Genomic DNA, 21,818 nt, shown 5'->3' with positions numbered 1-21,818 from the left:
TAGCTTCCAGAAAAAGTTTTAATCGTGATTATCACATTTTATTCTTACAAGCTATAACAGATTAAAATTTACTGTAAAGATGAAATTAATGCCACACGTGATTTACATTTTTAGGCATGATGACGTCAAAAAAATTAAAATATTTTTAACTCATGCGAAAGATACTTGATTGACCTAGACAATATCAAAATCGGGGTGAAAATGGAAAACGGATAAGTGGAGATGCGCTCTATTCAATGTGATGAGCTATGACGAAAGATACAAAAATCCTAAATTTTATATTCGTGTGGCCATACGATGACGTCACAATGTCCGGTTAGCCATATTAATACCTGATCCGATATCTACAACTCATCTACTTCCAGAATATGCCATCCAAAAAAAGTTGACCGTCTAGTTTAGAAATTACGACTGTTTAAAAAAAGGCATATTTTAAACGAATTTTTTAACCTTTTCATAAAAAACGTGCGCAAATTGTCCAATTCGACGTGCTCGTATGAGGTATCTTTAAGTCGAAATTGTTTAAAATTTGGTAAAATTACTAGAAAAGGCTGGAAAAATATAAATCACGCGAAAAAAATACGTTTTCAATGCTACGTGCGTACCGCACACGTAAAAATGTGTGCACGCGTGGGAATTTTTGACATGCTTAAAACAACATGGAACGCGTAGAAAGTTGATTTTAAATTAATTTTGCGCATTTTGAAATTTTAAATGCGCGTGCGCGCGTAACTTTGTGTAAAACACGCAATTTTTTTTCAACAGAAAGTTAGCGCATGATATAAATTAAACTTTTGCAAAGTTTCAAGTTGAAATGTTATTTGGTTGTCGAGCTATGTTAAATACGACAAAATCGTTAAATCGCGCGTAAGTCACGTTGCGCAATTGTAAACATCATGAAAAGCTTCGCTGCACATCTTCATGTGCATGACGATATGTTGAGAAAGTTACAAAATGTTATGTTTGCAAGTTTTAGAGAAAAGCGTTCCACAAAAATCATACAGAAAGAAAGAAGAAAAACTAGACATGAAACTCGTCACTTTGACGAGTTAGTTATCCGCACGACAAACGCCACGTGCACGTCATACGTTGGAATATTGCACAAGAAAAAAGATTATGGCATTGTGACCTGAACTGAAGAATATGATATGTTTTTATTGCTGAATTCTGTTATTTTGTGTCATATAGTATACACAGTATAATCTGTATACATATCACATACAGTGTAGAATAGGTGAAATTACGGGACCCGCTATTTATTCAAATTTTTAACATATTGACGGTTTCAAAATGAAACGCGAATGTAGCAATTTCGGAAGGAAATTATCTCAGCAACAACATATTAACGTGTAGCAGAAATTTGAACACGTGAAATATTGATGCGCGCTCTTTTAAATGTAATACACTATGACGCAAAAGATGAAAATACGACTTTTTTTATTTAACTGGCCATATGATGACGTCACAACATCCGATTGGCAAAATGTTTACATGATTTCGTATCTACAATCCAATAGTTTCCAGAAAACATTTTAATCGTGATTATCCCATTTTGTTCTTACGAGCGATAACAGATTAAAATTTACTGTAAAGATGAAATTAATGACCCAAGTAATTAACATTTTTAGGCATGATGACGTTACAAATATTAAAATATTTTTAACTCATGCGAAAGGTAGTTGATTGATCTAGACAATATTAAAATCTCGGAGAAAATGGAATACAGATAAGCGTGATGCGCTCCATTGAATGTGATGAGCAATAACGAAAGAGACAAAAATCCTATATTATATATTCGCGTGGCCATACAATGACGTCAAAATGTCCTGTTAGCCATATTAATGTATGATTTGATATCTACAACTCATCAACTTCCAGAATATGTAATAAAAATAACTTTCACCGTTTAGTTTAGAAACTACGACTGTTTAAAAAAAGGCATAATTTTGACGATTTTTTTAGCTTTTTGATCAAATACGCGCGCAAATTATTCAATTCGACGTGCTCGTAATGACGTAATTTTAAGTCGAAATTGTTTAAAAGTTGGTAAAATTACTAGAAAAGGCTGGAAAAACATAAATCACGCGAAAAAAGTATCTTTTTAAAGCTACGTGCGCCCCTCGCGCGTAAAAATTTGCGCACGTGTGGGAATTTTTGACATGCTCAAAATGACAAGAAATGCGTAGAAAGTTGATTAGAAATTGATTTTTCGCATTTTAAAATTTTAAATGCGCGTGCGCGCGTAACTTTGTGTGAAACATGCCATTTTTAATCCACAGAAAGTTGACTCTTGATATGAATTAAATTTTCACCAAGTCTCAATACAAAATGACTTTCGGTTTTTAATCTATGATCAATCATTTAAATTCATAAAATTGCGCGCAAGTCACGTTGCGCAACTCTGACGTTTTTCAAAAATAGGATGTGCACAACTTCACGTAAATATCTATATGTTGACAAAGTTATGATATGTTCTGTTCACACATTTTAGAGTAACAGGGCTCACAAAAAAAGGAAGAAAGACAGAAGAATAATACAGAACTAGATTTGAACTCGTCACTTTGACGAGTTCGGGTTATCCGCGCATACGCAACATGCACATACGTTTAAAATATGAACGCCGACAATTATTATGCCATCCTTTGACATGAAATAAATATGTTTACAGTGCTGAATTGTACCTATTTTGTAGCATACATCATATTACAGTATTTACAGAATACACTGTATATGTTATATACAGTGTAGCATAGACGGAATTACGATACCCATCTTTTAAATCCAATTATTAACACGATGAAATCATCAAATTGACATATAAAAATAACGATTTTAGAAGATAATTATCTAATTAATTACATTAATACAAATATGAAGAATTTTGGGCACGTGAAAGTGACATGCGCTCTCGTTTAAACGCAATGAACTTTTACGCAAGAAATGAAAATATGACTTTTTGAATTCAACTGGCCATATGATAACGTCATGACATCAGATAGACAAAATTTGTATATGAATTCATATCTACAATTCAACAACTTCTATAATAAGTTTTAATCATGCGCGTCACTTTTTATTCTGACGAGTTATAACAGATTGAAGTTTACTGTTAAGATGAAAAGAAGTGACCCACGTTATTTACATTTTTAGACATAATGACGTCATAAAAATTAAAATATTTTTAACTCATGCGAAAGATAGTTTATTGACAGAGACAATATTAAAATATCTGAGGAAATGGAATACGTATAAGCGATATGCGCTCTATTTAATGTAATGAGCAATAGCGAAACAGTCAAAAATCCAATATTTTACATTCGTGTGGCCATACGATGACGTCATAACATCCGAGGGGTAAAGATTCTGCATGAATTCATATCTACAACATATCTGCTTACATATTAAATTAAAAAAATTGGGGGTAACGGTTGATCCTGAGGAGCTATAATAGATTCAAAGTAGGCATAATTTTGACAATATTTTGTCACTTTTGCAACTAAAACGCATGCAAATTGTCTAAATCAACGTGTTCGTATGACGTCATTTTAATTTGAAATGATGTCAATCTTTTTTAAAATGACTAGGAAAGGCTAGAAAATTACAATTCAAAAGAAAAAAACATGATTTTCGTACTCCGTGCGCACCATACGCGTAATTTTTTTCGCACGCGCGGGAATTTTTGACATGCTTAAAATGTCATGATCAGCGTAGAAAGTTGATTAGAAAATAATTTTGCGCATTTTGAAACTTTAAATGCGCGTGCGCGCGTAACTTCTTGTAAAACAGGCCATTTTTAATCCATAGAAAGTTCGCCCTTGATATGACTTAAATTTTCACCAAGTATCAATAAAAAATGACTTTTGGTTTATAATCTATGATCAACCATTTAAATTCATAAAATCGCGCGTAACTCACGCTGCGCGACTCTAACGTCATATAACGAAGTTTCTTGCACATCTACAGCTACAGGTCAATCTTTTGACAAAGTTATACAAAGTTATGTTCACAAGCAATAGAGATATGCTGGTCACAAAAATCCGGGAAAGAAAGAAGAATAACAAAGAAGACTAGACATGTAACTCGTCACTTTGACGAGTTTGGTTATCCGCCGCGCAAGTGGTGCAACATTAACATTAAGGGGATAGGTTGAGGACAAAAGGAAGTGTTCACGTTGGCATTATGACCTGAACTGAAGAATATGATATGTTGTTATTGCTGAATTTTATTATTTAAATTCATATATAGTATACACAGTATAATCTGTATCCATATCACATACAGTGAAGAATAGGTGAAATTACGGGACCCGCTATTTATTGCAATTTTTAACATGTTGACGGTTTTAAAATGAAACGCGAAGGTAGCAATTCCGAAAGGAAATTATCTCAGCAACAACGTATTAGCGTGTAGAAGAAATTTGAATACGTGAAATATTGATGCGCGCTCTTTTAAATGTAATGAATTATGACGCAAAAGATGAAAATACGACCTTTTTTATTTAACTGGCCATATGATGACGTCACAACATCCGATTGGCAACATTTTTACATAATTTCGTATCTACAATCCAATAGCTTCCAGAAAAAGTTTTAATCGTGATTATCACATTTTATTCTTACGAGCTATAACAGATTAAAATTTACTGTAAAGATGAAATTAATGCCACACGTGATTTAAATTTTTAGGCACGATGACGTCAAAAAAATTAAAATATTTTTAACTCATGCGAAAGATAGTTGATTGACCTAGACAATATCAAAATCGGGGTGAAAATGGAAAACGGATAATTGGAGATGCGCTCTATTCAATGTGATGAGCTATGACGAAAGATACAAAAATCCTAAATTTTATATTCGCGTGGCCATACGATGACGTCAGAATGTCCGGTTAGCCATATTAATACCTGATCCAATATCTACAACTCATCTATTTCCAGAATATGCCATCCACAAAAAGTTGACCGTCTAGTTTAGAAATTACGACTGTTTAAAAAAAGGCATATTTTAAACGAATTTTTTAACCTTTTCATAAAAAACGCGCGCAAATTGTCCAATTCGACGTGCTCGTATGACGTATCTTTAAGTCGAAATTGTTTAAAATTTAGTAAAATTACTAGAAAAGGCTGGAAAAACATAAATTACGCGAAAAAAATACGTTTTCAATGCTACGTGCGCACCGCACACGTAAAAATGTGCGCACGCGTGGGAATTTTTGACATGCTTAAAACGACATGAAACGCGTAGAAAGTTGATTATAAATTAATTTTGCGCATTTTGAAATTTTATATGCGCGTGCGCGCGTAACTTTGTGTAAAACACGCAATTTTTTTTCAACAGAAAGTTAGCGCATGATATAAATTAAACTTTTGCAAAGTTTCAAGTTGAAATGTTATTTGGTTGTCGAGCTATGTTAAATACGACAAAATCGTTAAATCACGCGTAAGTCACGTTGCGCAATTTTAAACATCATGAAAAGCTTCGCTGCACATCTTCATGTGCACGACGATATGTTGAGAAAGTTACAAAATGTTATGTTTGCAAGTTTTGGAGAAAAGCGTTCCACAAAAATCATACAGAAAGAAAGAAGAGAAATAAAAAGTTGATGTTGATGATGATTTCGTACAATCACAAGAGGTTATCCTGCAACTTCGTTGCGGATAACCAATGATGAAGAAAAAGATATTTACAATCACAAGGGTTATCCGCAACTTAAAGTTGCGGATAACCAAAAAGAAAAAAAAGATCCCATACAATAACAAGGAGTTATCCGCACACTGCCATGTGCGGATAACTAATAAAAAGTTGATGTTGATGATGATTTCGTACAATCACAAGAGGTTATCCTGCAACTTCGTTGCGGATAACCAATTAGGCCTACTTCCGATGGAGAAAGTTGTCTTAAAAATGAGTCCAAATTTTTTATTTGAACTTGAATGAACTTGAATTTGAACAAACCCAATTTGTGTTTTGTATATAACATTAGAGTTGAGGTGAGTGATGGGGAAGCGGATGGGAAGAACAATTTTAAATATATTCTTTATCCACGAAATATTGTTTTAAATGTTTTATAGGCCTATTAATAATATACCACTAAACACAGTAAAACATTTACGATTTAATACTTTTTTAAAACTGTCCCTGTTATAGTCGATTGAAATAGTAAAGTACATGTAACGATACACCACTACGACGTTTATTAATTAATACAAACGTTGAGAAGCAACTGTCAGTAATAAAGTATTTGTATATTATGTGTTTATATATCCAGCAGTAGAGACTACCCACAGTCACAGTAATCTGGGGCGGATCCAGAGGGGGGGTCCACGGGGTCCGGAGCCGAGCCGATCATGACCTGGGATTTGTTTGTCTTCCTAAGCCAAGATAATATAGTTCTACAAGCCATGTGCTTTTTTCTCTGAGAAATATTTATTATAAGTGCCAAAAAAATGTTTTTTTCTCGATATGAAGCCTTTATTATTCAAATCTTTTAAAGAAAAATCACACATACCATAAAGAAGGTTCATTTATTTCATTTTTGAAACAATATTTGTGAAAATTACGTGAGGCTCAGCTACAAAACCACCATTTTGTGATATGATGTCATCGTAAGCCAATCAAAGCTGAGCTTTCCCGCGATCGGCAGAGCTCACGGTTGAATGATTTTGGATTCTGGCTATTTGATTGGTGGACACGAATCACCCACAGCGGAATGTTTTCTCTCGCGTGTACCAAGAAGTCACGTGATCTCTCTGTACTGAACGGTACTACACAAATTTAGAGCAATGAATTTGTACGAATTCCATTAAATAAACAACTCTATATACAGTATTTTATAAACATTTAATAACATATTTTATTGATATTTCCAATGTTAATATATAAAAGAAATTACTATAAAACGTAATTATATGTAATTATTTTAGCGAAAAATGGCGAAATTTGTTTACAACGTTCGTGGCTATAAAGCGTGGTTCCCACTAGCGACGCAACACAAGGACGTAACGCAACGCAAGTGAATTGACCAATCACAAGCGATGGCTTATTCGCTTGTGATTGCTAACTGTATATAACTTCGCTTGTCATTGGTTAAAACGCTTGCGTTGCGTTTACGTCTTTGCGTTACGTTCTAGTGGGAACCAAGCTTTAACGATCATTTTCGGCAATGTTTTAGACCCTATATTTCGAAAACTACAAGTCAGATTTTCGTAATTCTTTCTTTATTGGAATATTGAAACAAAATACCAACAGATAATGTTTAAATTGGTTGAAAAATAACAACTTTTAATTTTGCATCGTTATCCCTGCTAATAAAGTGTTATTTCCGGCAAACTAGAAAGGTGCCATTTATCATGGATTTTGCGTGCGAGAGTGCCATTTCCGGCCATCTCACGCCCGTATTCTTAAACCGGACTTTAGTCGTAGTTCGAAGTTCGACTTGGAAAAGTCGTAGTTCGAGCTATTACTTCAAATTCGATTAAAAAACGAAGTAGTCGAAGTTTGCAGTTCGACTTAATGAAGTCGAGCTTTTAGTCGAGTTGCACACGTCTGGGTAACAAAGGCTATACATTGGCCAATGACAAGAGAGTATTTGAGGAGCAGACGAAATTTTGCGCATTGATATCACTTTCCATTTCTTACAACACTTTTTACGCATCAGGACTATATACATGAAAAATAATTTTAATCGTTAATTATTAGAACAATATCAGTATTAATTTAACAGTAAAGTATATTTGATTAACAACAAATAAAATCTTAAAAATATATTTAGGAACCATGGCGGTACGGTAACTTTTATATTTTCTAGGCCCCAACAAAGTATGATCGCCACGAACCACGCACTTCATAGCGTGACTAGAAAGCGCTAGGCCCCCTAAACATTCCATCGCGTGGTGAATTGCCGCATCTCCCATTGTCGCTATGGCGTGACCTAGCTCAAGTCGGACTTGCGCGAAGAAAATAATGTAATTTGTATACAGTTGTAAATAAAGATGATTTTCATTATTATAATTTATACCAATGTATATTTAATTAAGCTAATATAAATATAGATATTTCATTCTTCAATATCTGGCCAATATAACAACTCAATGACTGTTACGTTTTTTATAAACATCGTTTAAAAACCATTTAGTCGACCATTTAGTCTGCCCCCTCCAGGACTAAAAAAATCGATCAAAATCCGTCTCGATTTAGTCGAGGTTGGCCTGATTTAGTCGGTGATTTAGTTGAAGTTCGTTTTATGAATTAAAATGACGTCATTTTTTTAGTTTTAGCTCGAACTACGACTAAAGTCCGGTTTAAGAATACGGGCGTAAGTGTGTCCTGTAACAAAATTCGCTTCGCCACAACCCCCACCATGGGGGGGGGGGGGGCTGTGGCTCAAATACTCAATATCTGATGTGCCCTTTTTATTGGCGGACCCCCCCTCTCAAAAATGTCTGGATCCGCCCCAGGTAATAAATGTTCTTTGTATGTGTTTATATATCTAACAGTAACCACATTCACAGTAACAAAATTTCGATTCAAATGGCGACCAAAAATGGTTACAATATTGTCAAAGTATTGCAATACTATTCTTCTCCAAGGGCCCATAAATTTACCTACTTGTGTTAAACCAAGGGCTCATAAATTTACCTACTAACTGGGAGTCTGAGAGATTGGAATGTTCCATTCATCGCAAATTGAACCTAAATTCGTTTTAATTGTCAATAACTAATTTCTAACTCAATTTAATTAGTAAACAGGGTTACATCAGGTGGTTAAAATCAGTACTGAGATTCTAACCAACTTTATATACCATCGAATAAACATTCCAGAAATAACAATTTTTTGCCCTTACGTAAATTTATATATAGATTAAGGTGTTAGGTTGCTGAAATTTCTAACAAGAATTTGTGAATCCTTGACTGTGATTGGCTATAGAGATAAATTACACTCTCTGATTGGCTGACACTTTTGTTTACAATGAAACAGCATGGCTTCTATCGTAGTTTCTCAAATGAAAGTTTCAAGATTTTGTGAATATTTAGGAAGTTAATCGTTATTTTTATCCATATATTTAAAAACTAAATTTGTTAAATATAATATTATGTACCACACAGTGATATATTTTTGACTAGTTTGCCGTTATTGAGAAGAAAATAGCGAGTTTTGATAGCGGGTTTTGACAGAGAGTCTTGTCGCGTTGGGCTAGGCCAAGCTAATCGGAGTCGCTACTTCATTGTTGACACTACGCCGATTTTGAGATGCCTCATTTGCATAATTATAATGCAACTATTAAAATGTCTGTAAAGACTTTGTTTTGGCTTTGACCCAAAACCACCATATGACTTTTTAGTAATTTTCAAAATCATACCTTTTATTTGTCACTCTCTCGAAAGTATGCAAATTTAGTAGTACTATTCAGAAAACATGTACCCTACTCACAGTTTTTCCACGGACGAAATTTTGACAAAACATGGTTAATTGGGTAATGATAGGACAGCCCACATTCACTCACTCGTTACGGCATTGAGTAATACATTTCTCTAGTGAACTGCTTTTACTTTAAAGACAAAGGGCCAAGGCATTCCTTAATATGAAACAATAGCTATTTGTGTTTTTATTAAATGAAAAAAAAATTGCCGTGTGATTCCTCATGCTTTTATATTCGGCAAAATAACTACGTAATTGTGATATTTGATTACATTGAAAACACATTTCAGCTTGAAGTATCATTTTATTATTAATTGGAATGTAGTTTTTCTTACACGAAGTTGGAATCTTTTGTTCTATGAATGAACATGCTTGTCGAGGTTTACGTAATGATCTAGCCCTAGCATAATGGTTTTCAAGATATGGGAAGACAGTAATTTCACGGGTCCTCTTATTTGCATATTTCATTTAACTTGTACTACTAATTTGCATACTTTTGAGGTGTGTGACAAAGGTGTGATTTGGGAATTCCAAAGCAGTCCTATGCTGGTTATTGGAAACCTGTATCTGAATCATTTGAGGCCAAAAACAAAGACTCTACAGACATTTTAGTCGCATTATGCATGCAAAAACATTGATAAACGGTTTAGAGGGTCAAATGTTGTACTTTCATTAGAGCAAATTAATATAAATATACATCCTGAATATAAGTGAAAATCAACTCTGTAACCCTGTATTTTCACCTTAACTGTAGATGAGCGACAGAGGTGTGATGCTCAAATTTTCATATGTGATTATTAAAAAAGAAAAATCTCTGTTTGCAATTTGTTCCAATCAAAATGCTAGATTGCCTAGCATAAATTGGTTTTTTCCACCTTGTTACTGTATGCTAGATGAACTTACATACTGCGTATAAGTATATAAAAAGATACCTAAATTACATGGTATGTTAACTTTTCTATCAAGAGTACACATTAACACACAATAACTATATTTAGATTCCTTAAGATCTCCCCTTTACAAAAATATCTTGGTTTTCAAAATATATATATAGATATATAGATACAGCTCTTTGAAATGTGGCGGCCACCAATTTTTCGTTTAAAAGAACCACTAGTCCGATGAAGTTAAAATTTGAAATTTTGAATTGAATCCGATGAATGAAATCATAACAAATGTTAGAAGTAAAACAATTCCCAATATATTGTTTTTGTTTTTAGCTAGCAGAAATAGGTATACATACACTTTACAACGTTGTATTTCATAAGAGCTGCTAACTCTTTATCTTCTTCCCTTTCTGCTAAAATGTCAATATCCAATGAACTCTTTGAAAGTAATTCAGCATCAGCTGTACTATTTGCTTCAATTTTCTTTCTCTCTGCCTGAAAGAGAAGTTAAATAGAAATAATTTATCATAATAACCTGTAGATAATGACTTGTAGAAGAGCATTTGTGTGAGAAAGTAGCTGAAATATTAGGATATCTATCATAATCCTGTTATTACCCATTGGCATGCTCATCAAAAGATTATTAACATTGCTAATAATCTTTTGATGAGTTATAAATAATGGCATCGTTTATTACAACCTAGACAAACTCAATATTTTCATGCTTGACGTAAGCAGAGTATTTTCTATTAGCTTCCAAACACTTCATCATGACTCTCCACCCTGAAGCAAAAGTGTAAGTAGAAAATGTAATGCTGCAGTTGTTGTGACAAGGTGTTTAGACTATGTGTAGGTTTTAATGCTAATGGAAAAATTAGATTGAGGTTATGTTTATTGTTTGTGTTTTTTTGGTAACAGTTAGGGACCTTAAAAGATGACCTATTGTTATTGTACAAAATATTATTACTTTTCTTCTTTTTATTTCTTTTGTGTACCAATTATCTAAAAAGTTTTTACATTATCTTTATCATAGTAAAACTTAGCCATGATAAGCTTTTTAGCGTGATCACTCAACCGCGACATCATCAGGATGCCATTTTCTGAATTCACCACAATCATATTTCATAACTGCACATGCTAAGGTCAAATTTGCTTTCGCAAAACTGGCAAAAGGTCGTCGATTCTTTCGCGAAAAATTGCAAATTCTTTAGCAAATTTTTAAAAACCATGAAAATGGCCACATTTTTTGGTAAATACATTTAGGCCATCGGGTGAAAATCCTGTCGTTCAATCCTGTTCTGATGTTTGGGTAATAAGCAAACACCTTATAGTAATTATTTTAATAATATTTTAAAAGTAATAACACAAAGTTTGACATAAAAAACGTATCAGATAAGAGAAAATTACATTTAAACGTCCGTCCGTATTCTTCAGCATGAATCTACAAACAAAATTACAATACCAATCAATTCAATTTCAATTCAACTTTATTTCAGACAGAACTGTCCATATGGAACAATATATTACAAAATTACAAAAAAAAAAAGATTGGATTTTTTAAAAGTTTGATACAATAGTACAGTCACATATGTAAGAAAAACTAGCTCCAGCTCGACATTTGTGCCAAAATAGATTTTATTGGCTAACTTTGTTATTCTTGAGTTGCTGAATTCAAAACAGTTAGGTGCCATTTTTTTCGACCACTCCTTCAGCCGCCATTTTGTAACTTTGTCATCCATGGTATCATCGGAAAGGGAATGTAATACTGATCATTTTATCCCATTACATCCATATCAAAAAATGCATAGTTACATAGTTATTTAACAATAAAACAAGTCATGTGACCAAAAAGGTCAAAATTTTAATTTTCTCAAATACTTTACTGTTTGGTATCGTAGGATAGCTTTTTTTTATTCTGAATACAGTTTTACTAATATCTATTCGATTTTCCTTTGTTTATTGTCATAATTTTCCAATTATTAAATTGTTTTTAAATGTAAAATAAAAAATATTTTAACAATATAGACATGTCAGAATGAAGAAATAATAACGAGAAATTAAAAAAATAAAATTTCATATACATTTTAGGGCAAATTCATGGAAAGTCTGTTTTTCAGCAGCTTAGGGAAGCTCATTAATATTCATGAGATATTCACAAAATCACGTCATCAGTGGATTCCAAACTCGTCATGTACGTTGTGTTTGTCAACTAAATTTACATCTATCTCCCCTGTTAAACGACGACCACCCGATCATTGTGAAATAAATTTTGTAAGCTAGGCGTAAAGTGTAATAATAACAGTAGTAGTAGCATATATTTATTTGACATTTAATGAAATACAAAATTTAGTACAGATTACGGAGTCATAAATTATATACTATTTTTATACCTCGAATAGTACAGATCGTATTATCGGCTTCAAGTACTACAGTACTAGGCTAGGCCTAGCCTAAATAGTTTTTTGTTCTTGGGTGAGACTGGGAGCCATTCTGACTAGGGATTAAAACGTTAAAACATTGGGGCCCATCATGGGCCTAGCTAGCCTACTACCTGTACTAAATGATTGGCCCATAATAACAAAACTCAGTGGATTCCGAACCCATCCTATAAACCAAACTCCTAAACAATCTAAACCTAAAACATTCTACAAAATCGGCTGTAAATATCGCCGTTCGCCGTCCGCACGTATGGTGTCCCGGTCGTCTAATAGGCCTAGGCCCTCTAGGCCCTAGGCCTAGTTACTCTCCAAAAAAGCGGATAATTACTACTGCATCAAGCAAGTAGACCAGGTAGTAGGAAGGAGACCTAGCCGATCCGGCCCAGTTAAAAATTGAGCTAGCTAGTGTAGTAGTAGACCCTATGCGAATTGATACTACCAGGCCTTTTTTTACTAGGCTACACTTCTTAAAATTAACAATACTTATGTTTACAAATATTCCAACTCTCTCATTCGAGCTATATTATCTATACCATTCCGGTAGATCGAGTCGACCTTCAATCAAATACTGTACATCGTTCATGTTGTAATTATAGACGGGGTATACTCTCGACCCGACCAGTTTGGTATTGTATACTGTATCTGCTTATCACGTGACGATGCCAGGCATGGGCAGGTAGAGAGCACGTGTATCGTCGTCTCGCTCTCCTCGCTCAGCAGGAATGTATACGTTACGCTTCATTGATTTTGAAGGCTTTCCCCAAGTCAGTGCGAAAATCGGCAAACGTAAAGTGCAAACATATCTAATTTTTCACTGTTTTGATGAATTTTCATAGAACATTGACTTTATAAATGGGAAGACCGACTAAAATTACATCAGATAAGTATAATTTTACAAAAGTAATTGATATGGTTAATGATAACGGATCGTCGGAAGATTGACCATTTCACGAATTTCCTATTCTGTAACACAGTGTCATATCGCCGTAGCTGCGCTTGTAGATAGATAGATAAATTTATTGAACAAACGCTTTTGTATCAGCGGCACACGTTTATAAGACAAGACGTTCATTTACAAGGCAATGTAAAAACAAAAAGAAAAGTATCAAAAAATAACATTTAAGTCTTAACTAAGAAGCGAATTATACAAGTAAAATGAAATTAGTAAAAACAAGGTAATCTTACATATCGAACAATACTTAACCTATATGATGGAGTTAATTATCTATTTATTATCAGTATTATTAATATTTTCAAGTTTTAAGCGAATATATTATCATTATTATTACTAAAAATATATATATTTATTTTAATCTGGCCTTATTTCACAGCCTTCGTTCTGCTTCACTGGGCGCTTATATAAATTGAAACTTTTACCGTTCAAGAGACAAACAAATATATTTTACATTTTTTACTATTCATTTTAAACCCGGAACCCCCCTTTAAAAGATTTCGTTTTTCTCAAACTAATTTGAATATTATTGCTGGAAAGCGGATTTTGTTTCCCTTCTTTCTGATAAGTTCTTAAAGGTAAGTTACCACAAACAAGTACAGTTTGATTAATTATTCTATGTGACTTTTAATAACAACGTATAGTTAGGATTTATATTGCGATAATCACAAACCATACGTAAAAATCAAAGGGATCTTTTAGACGTTAAAAACACCAATTCGTTTATTTACAATATCGATTGGTATTTTGTAAAGGCAGCAGTATGACACTGACTTTTCTTTATTTCGTGTAAACTTTCTTTAAGGAAAACTAATTGATCTTGTTTTTTTTTCTTAATTCTTAAGATTTTTTCACTGTATAAACATTCTGTTTGCTGCACTTAATCTGACGTTCAAAGAGAAAGAGAAAGGCATGCCAATTAACATTGGCATTGTGCACAGATGGCTTTAAATTGTTTGGTACCCGCTTTGACAAAAATACAAATGATTTTGAACGCTACGCAAATGATACCATTCCCCGTAGCATTATTTTCTTTTTACGAAAAACAGAAATGTAAACTACTAAAAATAAAATAGATTCAGAATTTAAAAAGCTATCCAACGAAACAAAACAAAGATGTGATTTGACAACAGTTTATTTCACCTTTGTTCACGGACTATGGTTATTTATTTAACCGTATTTATCTTAATACGAAGGAGACTATTTTTTCATTGTTAAAATGAGTATTCACTTAATGAATAGGCAAACTGCCTTAAAATGTGACATGTTTCGAGAAACTATTCTTGTCATCAGAAGAACAGAAAACAACGCCTAAAGTATACTTATATTCCAATAGGACAGGTTGTATGTAAATAAGAAAGTAATTAGCATGATAAATATGGTAATAAGCACAAAGAAAAATAAACATGTGTAAAAGTGATAATTACCGATTACACAAAATAAGTATTTAAAAAAATAATAAAAATAAGATATACTGTGTATAATTATCATATTGCGTATACAGTACTTTTCACCATAAAGTTAAAAAAAAAGGTTTCGTCCGGGCTCGAACCAGGTACCTTCTGCGTGTTAAGCAAACGTGATAACCACTACGCCAAGAATCCGCATATAACCATATAACTACATAACGCTGTGGTGTGTGTCACACATTGTGGCTCCTTAATTAAACAAATTAATTAACAAAAAATTAAAAATCCGGCTCTATAGCTTTGAGGACATGTCCCTGTAGTATGTTCATGCCAAAACCCAGCTCAATACTACAACGAACTAGACATGTAACTCGTCACTTTGACGAGTTAGTTATCCGCACGACAAACGCCACGTGCACGTCATACGTTGGAATATTCCACACAGAAAAAGATTATGGCATTATGACCTGAACTGATGAATATGATAATAGTTGTTAGTGCTGAATTCTGTCAATTTTGAGTCATATAGTATATAGTACAAACAGTATAATCTGTATATATATTATATACAGTGTAGAATAGGTGAAATTACGGGACCCGCCATTTATTTCAATTTTTAACATGGAGACGGTATCAAAATGAAACACTAAGGTAGCAATTTCGGAAGGAAATTATCTCGGCAACAACCTATTAATGTGTAGAAGAAATTAAAATACGTAAAATATTGATGCGCGCTCTTTTAAATGTAATGAATTATGACGCAAAAGATGAAAATACGACTTTTTTTATTTAACTGGCCATATGATGACGTCAAAACATCCGATTGGCAAAATTTTCACATGATTTCCTATCTGCAATCAAATAGCTTCTAGAAAACGTTTTAATCGTGATTATCACATTTTATTCTTACGAGCTATAACAGATTAAAATTTACTGTAAAGATGAAATTAATGCCACACGTAATTTAAATTTTTAGGCATAATGACGTGACAAAAATTAAAAAAAATTTAATTCATGCGAAAGATAGTTGATTGACCTACACAATATTAAAATCGGGAAAACGAATAAGTGAAGAAGCGCTCTATTAAATGTGATGAGCTATGAAGAAAGATACAAAAATCCTAAATTGTATATTCGCGTGGCCACACGATGACGTCACAATGTCCGGTTAGCCATATTAATACATGATCTGATATCTACAACTCATCAACTTCCAGAAAATGTCATCCACAAAAAGTTGACCGTGCAGTTTAGAAATTACGACTGTTTAAAAAAAGGCATAATTTTGACGAATTTTTGAACTTTTTCATCAAAAACGCGCGCAAATTGTCCAATTCGACGTGCTCGTATGACGTAACTTTAAGTCGAAATTGTTTAAAAGTTGGTAAAATTACTAGAAAAGGCTGGAAAAACATAAATCACGCGAAAGAATTATGTTTTCAACGCTACGTGCGCACCGCACACGTTAAAATTTGCACACGCGTGGGAATTTTTGACATGCTTAAAATGACATGAAACGCGTAGAAAGTTGATTATAAATTAATTTTGCGCATTTTGAAATTTTAAATGCGCGTGCGCGCGTAACTTTGTGTAAAACACGCAATTTTTTTTCAACAGAAAGTTAGCACATGATATAAATTAAACTTTTGAAAAGTTTCAATTTAAAATGTTATTTGGTTTTTGACCTATGTTAAATACGAGAAAATCGTTAAATCGCGCGTAAGTCACGTTGCGCAATTGTAAACATCCTGAAAAGGTTCGCTGCACAACTTCATATGAATGAAGATATGTTGAGAAAGTTACGAAATGTTATGTTTGCAAGTTTTACAGATACGGGTGACACAAAATTTACAGAAAGAAAGAAGATAAAGAATAGACATGTAACTCGTCACTTTGACGAGTTAGTTATCCGCACGACAAACGCCACGTGCACGTCATACGTTGGAATATTCCACACAGAAAAAGATTATGGCATTATGACCTGAACTGATGAACATGATAATAGTTGTTAGTGCTGAATTCTGTCAATTTTGTGTCATATAGTATATAGTAAAAACAGTATAATCTGTATATATATTATATACAGTGTAGAATAGGTGAAATTACGGGACCCGCCATTTATTTCAATTTTTAACGGGTATTGCTAAACACCGCAAACCCCGCAAACCCCCGCAAACCTCCAAAAAAACATAGCAAACCCCATCGAACCAACATAAAAGTGATTGAATCATGTAGTGTACAACCCACTGGGTATATCCATGTAAAAAAAATAATACATTTTTACTGTTAACTAATTATTTTTGGGGTAAAACATCATTTTTTGGTCAAAAATGATTGCTAAACCCTGCAAACCTAAAAAAAACTAGACATGTAACTCGTCACTTTGACGAGTTTGGTTATCCGCCGCGCAAGTGGTGCAACATAAACATTAAGAGGATAGGTTGAGGACAAAAGGAAGTGTTCACGTTGGCATTATGACCTGAACTGAAGAATATGATATGTTGTTATTGCTGAATTTTATTATTTAAATTCATATATAGTATACACAGTATCTGTATCCATATCACATACAGTGTAGAATAGGTGAAATTACGGGACCCGCTATTTATTGCAATTTTTAACATGTTGACGGTTTTAAAATGAAACGCGAAGGTAGCAATTCCGAAAGGAAATTATCTCAGCAACAACGTATTAGCGTGTAGAAGAAATTTGAATACGTGAAATATTGATGCGCACTCTTTTAAATGTAATGAATTATGACGCAAAAGATGAAAATACGACCTTTTTTGTTTAACTAGCCATATGATGACGTCACAACATCCGATTGGCAACATTTTTACATAATTTCGTATCTACAATCCAATAGCTTCCAGAAAAAGTTTTAATCGTGATTATCACATTTTATTCTTACGAGCTATAACAGATTAAAATTTACTGTAAAGATGAAATTAATGCCACACGTGATTTAAATTTTTAGGCATGATGACGTCAAAAAAATTAAAATATTTTTAACTCATGCGAAAGATACTTGATTGACCTAGACAATATCAAAATCGGGGTGAAAATGGAAAACGGATAAGTGGAGATGCGCTCTATTCAATGTGATGAGCTATGACGAAAGATACAAAAATCCTAAATTTTATATTCGTGTGGCCATACGATGACGTCACAATGTCCAGTTAGCCATATTACTACCTGATTCGATATCTACAACTCATCTACTTCCAGAATACGCCATCCACAAAAAGTTGACCGTCTAGTTTAGAAATTACAACTGTTTAAAAAAAGGCATATTTTAAACGAATTTTTTAACCTTTTCATAAAAAACGCGCGCCAATTGTCCAATTCGACGTGCTCGTATGACGTATCTTTAAGTCGAAATTGTTTAAAATTTGGTAAAATTACTTGAAAAAGCTGGAACAACATAAATCACGCGAAAAAAATACGTTTTCAATGCTACGTGCGCACCGCACACGTAAAAATGTGCGCACGCGTGGGAATTTTTGACATGCTTAAAACGACATGAAACGCGTAGAAAGTTGATTATAAATTAATTTTGCGCATTTTGAAATTTTATATGCGCGTGCGCGCGTAACTTTGTGTAAAACACGCAATTTTTTTTCAACAGAAAGTTAGCGCATGATATAAATTAAACTTTTGAAAAGTTTCAAGTTGAAATGTTATTTGGTTGTCGAGCTATGTTAAATACGACAAAATCGTTAAATCGCGCGTAGGTCACGTTGCGCAATTGTAAATATCATGAAAAGCTTCGCTGCACATCTTCATGTGCATGACGATATGTTGAGAAAGTTACAAAATGTTATGTTTGCAAGTTTTCGAGAAAAGCGTTCCACAAAAATCATACAGAAAGAAAGAAGAGAAATAAAAAGTTGATGTTGATGATGATTTCGTACAATCACAAGAGGTTATCCTGCAACTTCGTTGCGGATAACCAAATATAGCAAACCCCATCGAACCAACATAAAAGTGATTGAATCATGTAGTGTACAACCCACTGGGTATATCCATGTAAAAAAAATATTAAATTTATACCGTTAACTACTTATTTTTGGGGTAAAACATCATTTTTTGGTCAAAAATGATTGCTAATTTTTAACCAAAAAATTATGTTTTATCCCCAAAAATAAGTAGTTAACAGTAGAAATTTAATAATTTATATACCCAGTGGGTTGTACACTACATTATTCAATCACTTTTATGTTGGTTCGGTGGGGTTTGCTATGGTTTTTTGGAGGTTTGCGGGGTTTACCAATCATTTTTGACCAAAAAATGATGTTTTACCCCAAAAATAAGTTGTTAACAGTAGAAATTTAATTTTTTTTTTACATTGATATACCCAGTGGGTTGTACACTACATGATTCAATCACTTTTATGTTGGTTCGATGGGGTTTGCTATGTTTTTTTGGAGGTTTGCGGGGGTTTGCGGGGTTTGCGGTGTTTAGCAATATCCATTTTTAACATGGAGACGGTATCAAAATGAAACACTAAGGTAGCAATTTCGGAAGGAAATTATCTCGGCAACAACATATTAATGTGTAGAAGAAATTAAAATACGTAAAATATTGATGCGCGCTCTTTTAAATGTAATGAATTATGACGCAAAAGATGAAAATACGACTTTTTTTATTTAACTGGCCATATGATGACGTCACAACATCCGATTGGCAAAATTTTCACATGATTTCCTATCTGCAATCAAATAGCTTCTAGAAAACGTTTTAATCGTGATTATCAGATTTTATTCTTACGAGCTATAACAGATTAAAATTTACTGTAAAGATGAAATTAATGCCACACGTAATTTAAATTTTTAGGCATGATGACGTGACAAAAATAAAAAAAAATTTAATTCATGCGAAAGATAGTTGATTGACCTACACAATATTAAAATCAGGGTGAAAATGGAAAACAAATAAGTGGAGAAGCGCTCTATTAAATGTGATGAGCTTTGAAGAAAGATACAAAAATCCTAAATTGTATATTCGCGTGGCCACACGATGACGTCACAATGTCCGGTTAGCCATATTAATACATGATCCGATATCTACAACTCATCAACATCCAGAAAATGTCATCCACAAAAAGTTGACCGTGCAGTTTAGAAATTACGACTGTTTAAAAAAAGGCATAATTTTGACGAATTTTTGAACTTTTTCATCAAAAACGCGCGCAAATTGTCCAATTCGACGTGCTCGTATGACGTAACTTTAAGTCGAAATTGTTTAAAAGTTGGTAAAATTACTAGAAAAGGCTGGAAAAACATAAATCACGCAAAAAAATTATGTTTTCAACGCTACGTGCGCACCGCACACGTAAAAATTTGCGCACGCGTGGGAATTTTTGACATGCTTAAAATGACATGAAACGCGTAGAAAGTTGATTATAAATTAATTTTGCGCATTTTGAAATTTTAAATGCGCGTGCGCGCGTAACTTTGTGTAAAACACACAATTTTTTTTCAACAGAAAGTTAGCGCATGATATAAATTAAACTTTTGAAAAGTTTCAATTTAAAATGTTATTTGGTTTTTGACTTATGTTAAATACGAGAAAATCGTTAAATCGCGCGTAAGTCACGTTGCGCAATTGTAAACATCCTGAAAAGGTTCGCTGCACAACTTCATATCAATGAAGATATGTTGAGAAAGTTACGAAATGTTATTTTTGCAAGTTTTACAGATACGGGTGACACAAAATTTACAGAAAGAAAGAAGATAAAGAAAAAAAAGATGATGATGATTTCGTACAATCACAAGGAGTTATCCTGCAACTTCGTTGCGGATAACTAACTAGATCTAAACTCGTCACTTGAGGACGAGTTTGGTTATCCGCCCGCAACAAAACATATCTTGCGCATTCAAGTACTTTTCAGTTGTGACTTTTCCAATGGCTTTTCCAAACGTCACTTTGACGAGTTAGTTATCCGCACCACAAACGCTGCGTGCACGTCATACGTTAGATTTTTTGCACAGAGAAAAATATGGCATTATGACCTGAACTGAAGAATATGATATGTTCTTTAGTGCTGCTGAATTCTGTCAATTTTGTGTCATATAGTATATACAGTATAAACCGTATAGTCTGCATACATGTTACATACAGTGTAGAATAGGTGAAATTACGGGACCCGCCATTTATTCCAATTTTTTACATGGCGACGGTATCAAAATGAAAAACTAAGATAGTAATTTCGGAAGGAAATTATCTCAGCAACAACATATTACCGTGTAGAAGAAATTTGAATACGTAAAATATAGATGCGCGCTCTTTTAAATGTGATGAACTATGACGGAAATTATGAAAATACGACTTTTTATATTCAACTGCCCATATGATGGCGTTAAAACATCTGATTGGCAAAAAGTTAACATAAATTCGTATCTACAATCCAATAGCTGCCAGTAAACGTTTTAACCATGATTATCACTTTTTATTCTGACGCGCTATAACAGATTGAAATTTACTGTAAAGGTGAAAATAAGTGACCCACGTTATTTACATTTTCAGACATGATGACGTCATAAAAATTAAATTATTTTTAACTCATGCGAAAGATAGTTGATTGACCTAGAAAATTTCAAAATCGGGGTGAAAATGGATAACGGATAAGTGGAGATGCGCTCTATTAAATGTGATGTAATATGACGAAAGAAATAAAAATCCTATATTTTATATTTGGGTGGCCATATGATGAC

General features: G+C 33.4%; 1 protein-coding gene across 1 annotated transcript in view; it reads right to left on the bottom strand.

Moving 5' to 3' along the window:
- The window catches only part of LOC140052634 (coiled-coil domain-containing protein 130 homolog), a 130,311-nt gene that overhangs the window by 6,750 nt on the left and 101,743 nt on the right, over positions 1-21,818 (bottom strand). The window contains exon 5 of the mRNA XM_072098301.1: positions 10,660-10,798. Coding sequence (XP_071954402.1) covers positions 10,660-10,798 — 139 coding nt within the window. The remainder of the gene's footprint in view (positions 1-10,659; positions 10,799-21,818) is intronic.

Source organism: Antedon mediterranea, chromosome 6, assembly GCF_964355755.1.
Source record: "Antedon mediterranea chromosome 6, ecAntMedi1.1, whole genome shotgun sequence".
NCBI classification, from domain to species: Eukaryota; Metazoa; Echinodermata; class Crinoidea; order Comatulida; family Antedonidae; genus Antedon; species Antedon mediterranea.
The sequence above is the reverse complement of the archived record's forward strand: the minus strand, read 5'-3'. Positions and strand labels throughout refer to the sequence as shown.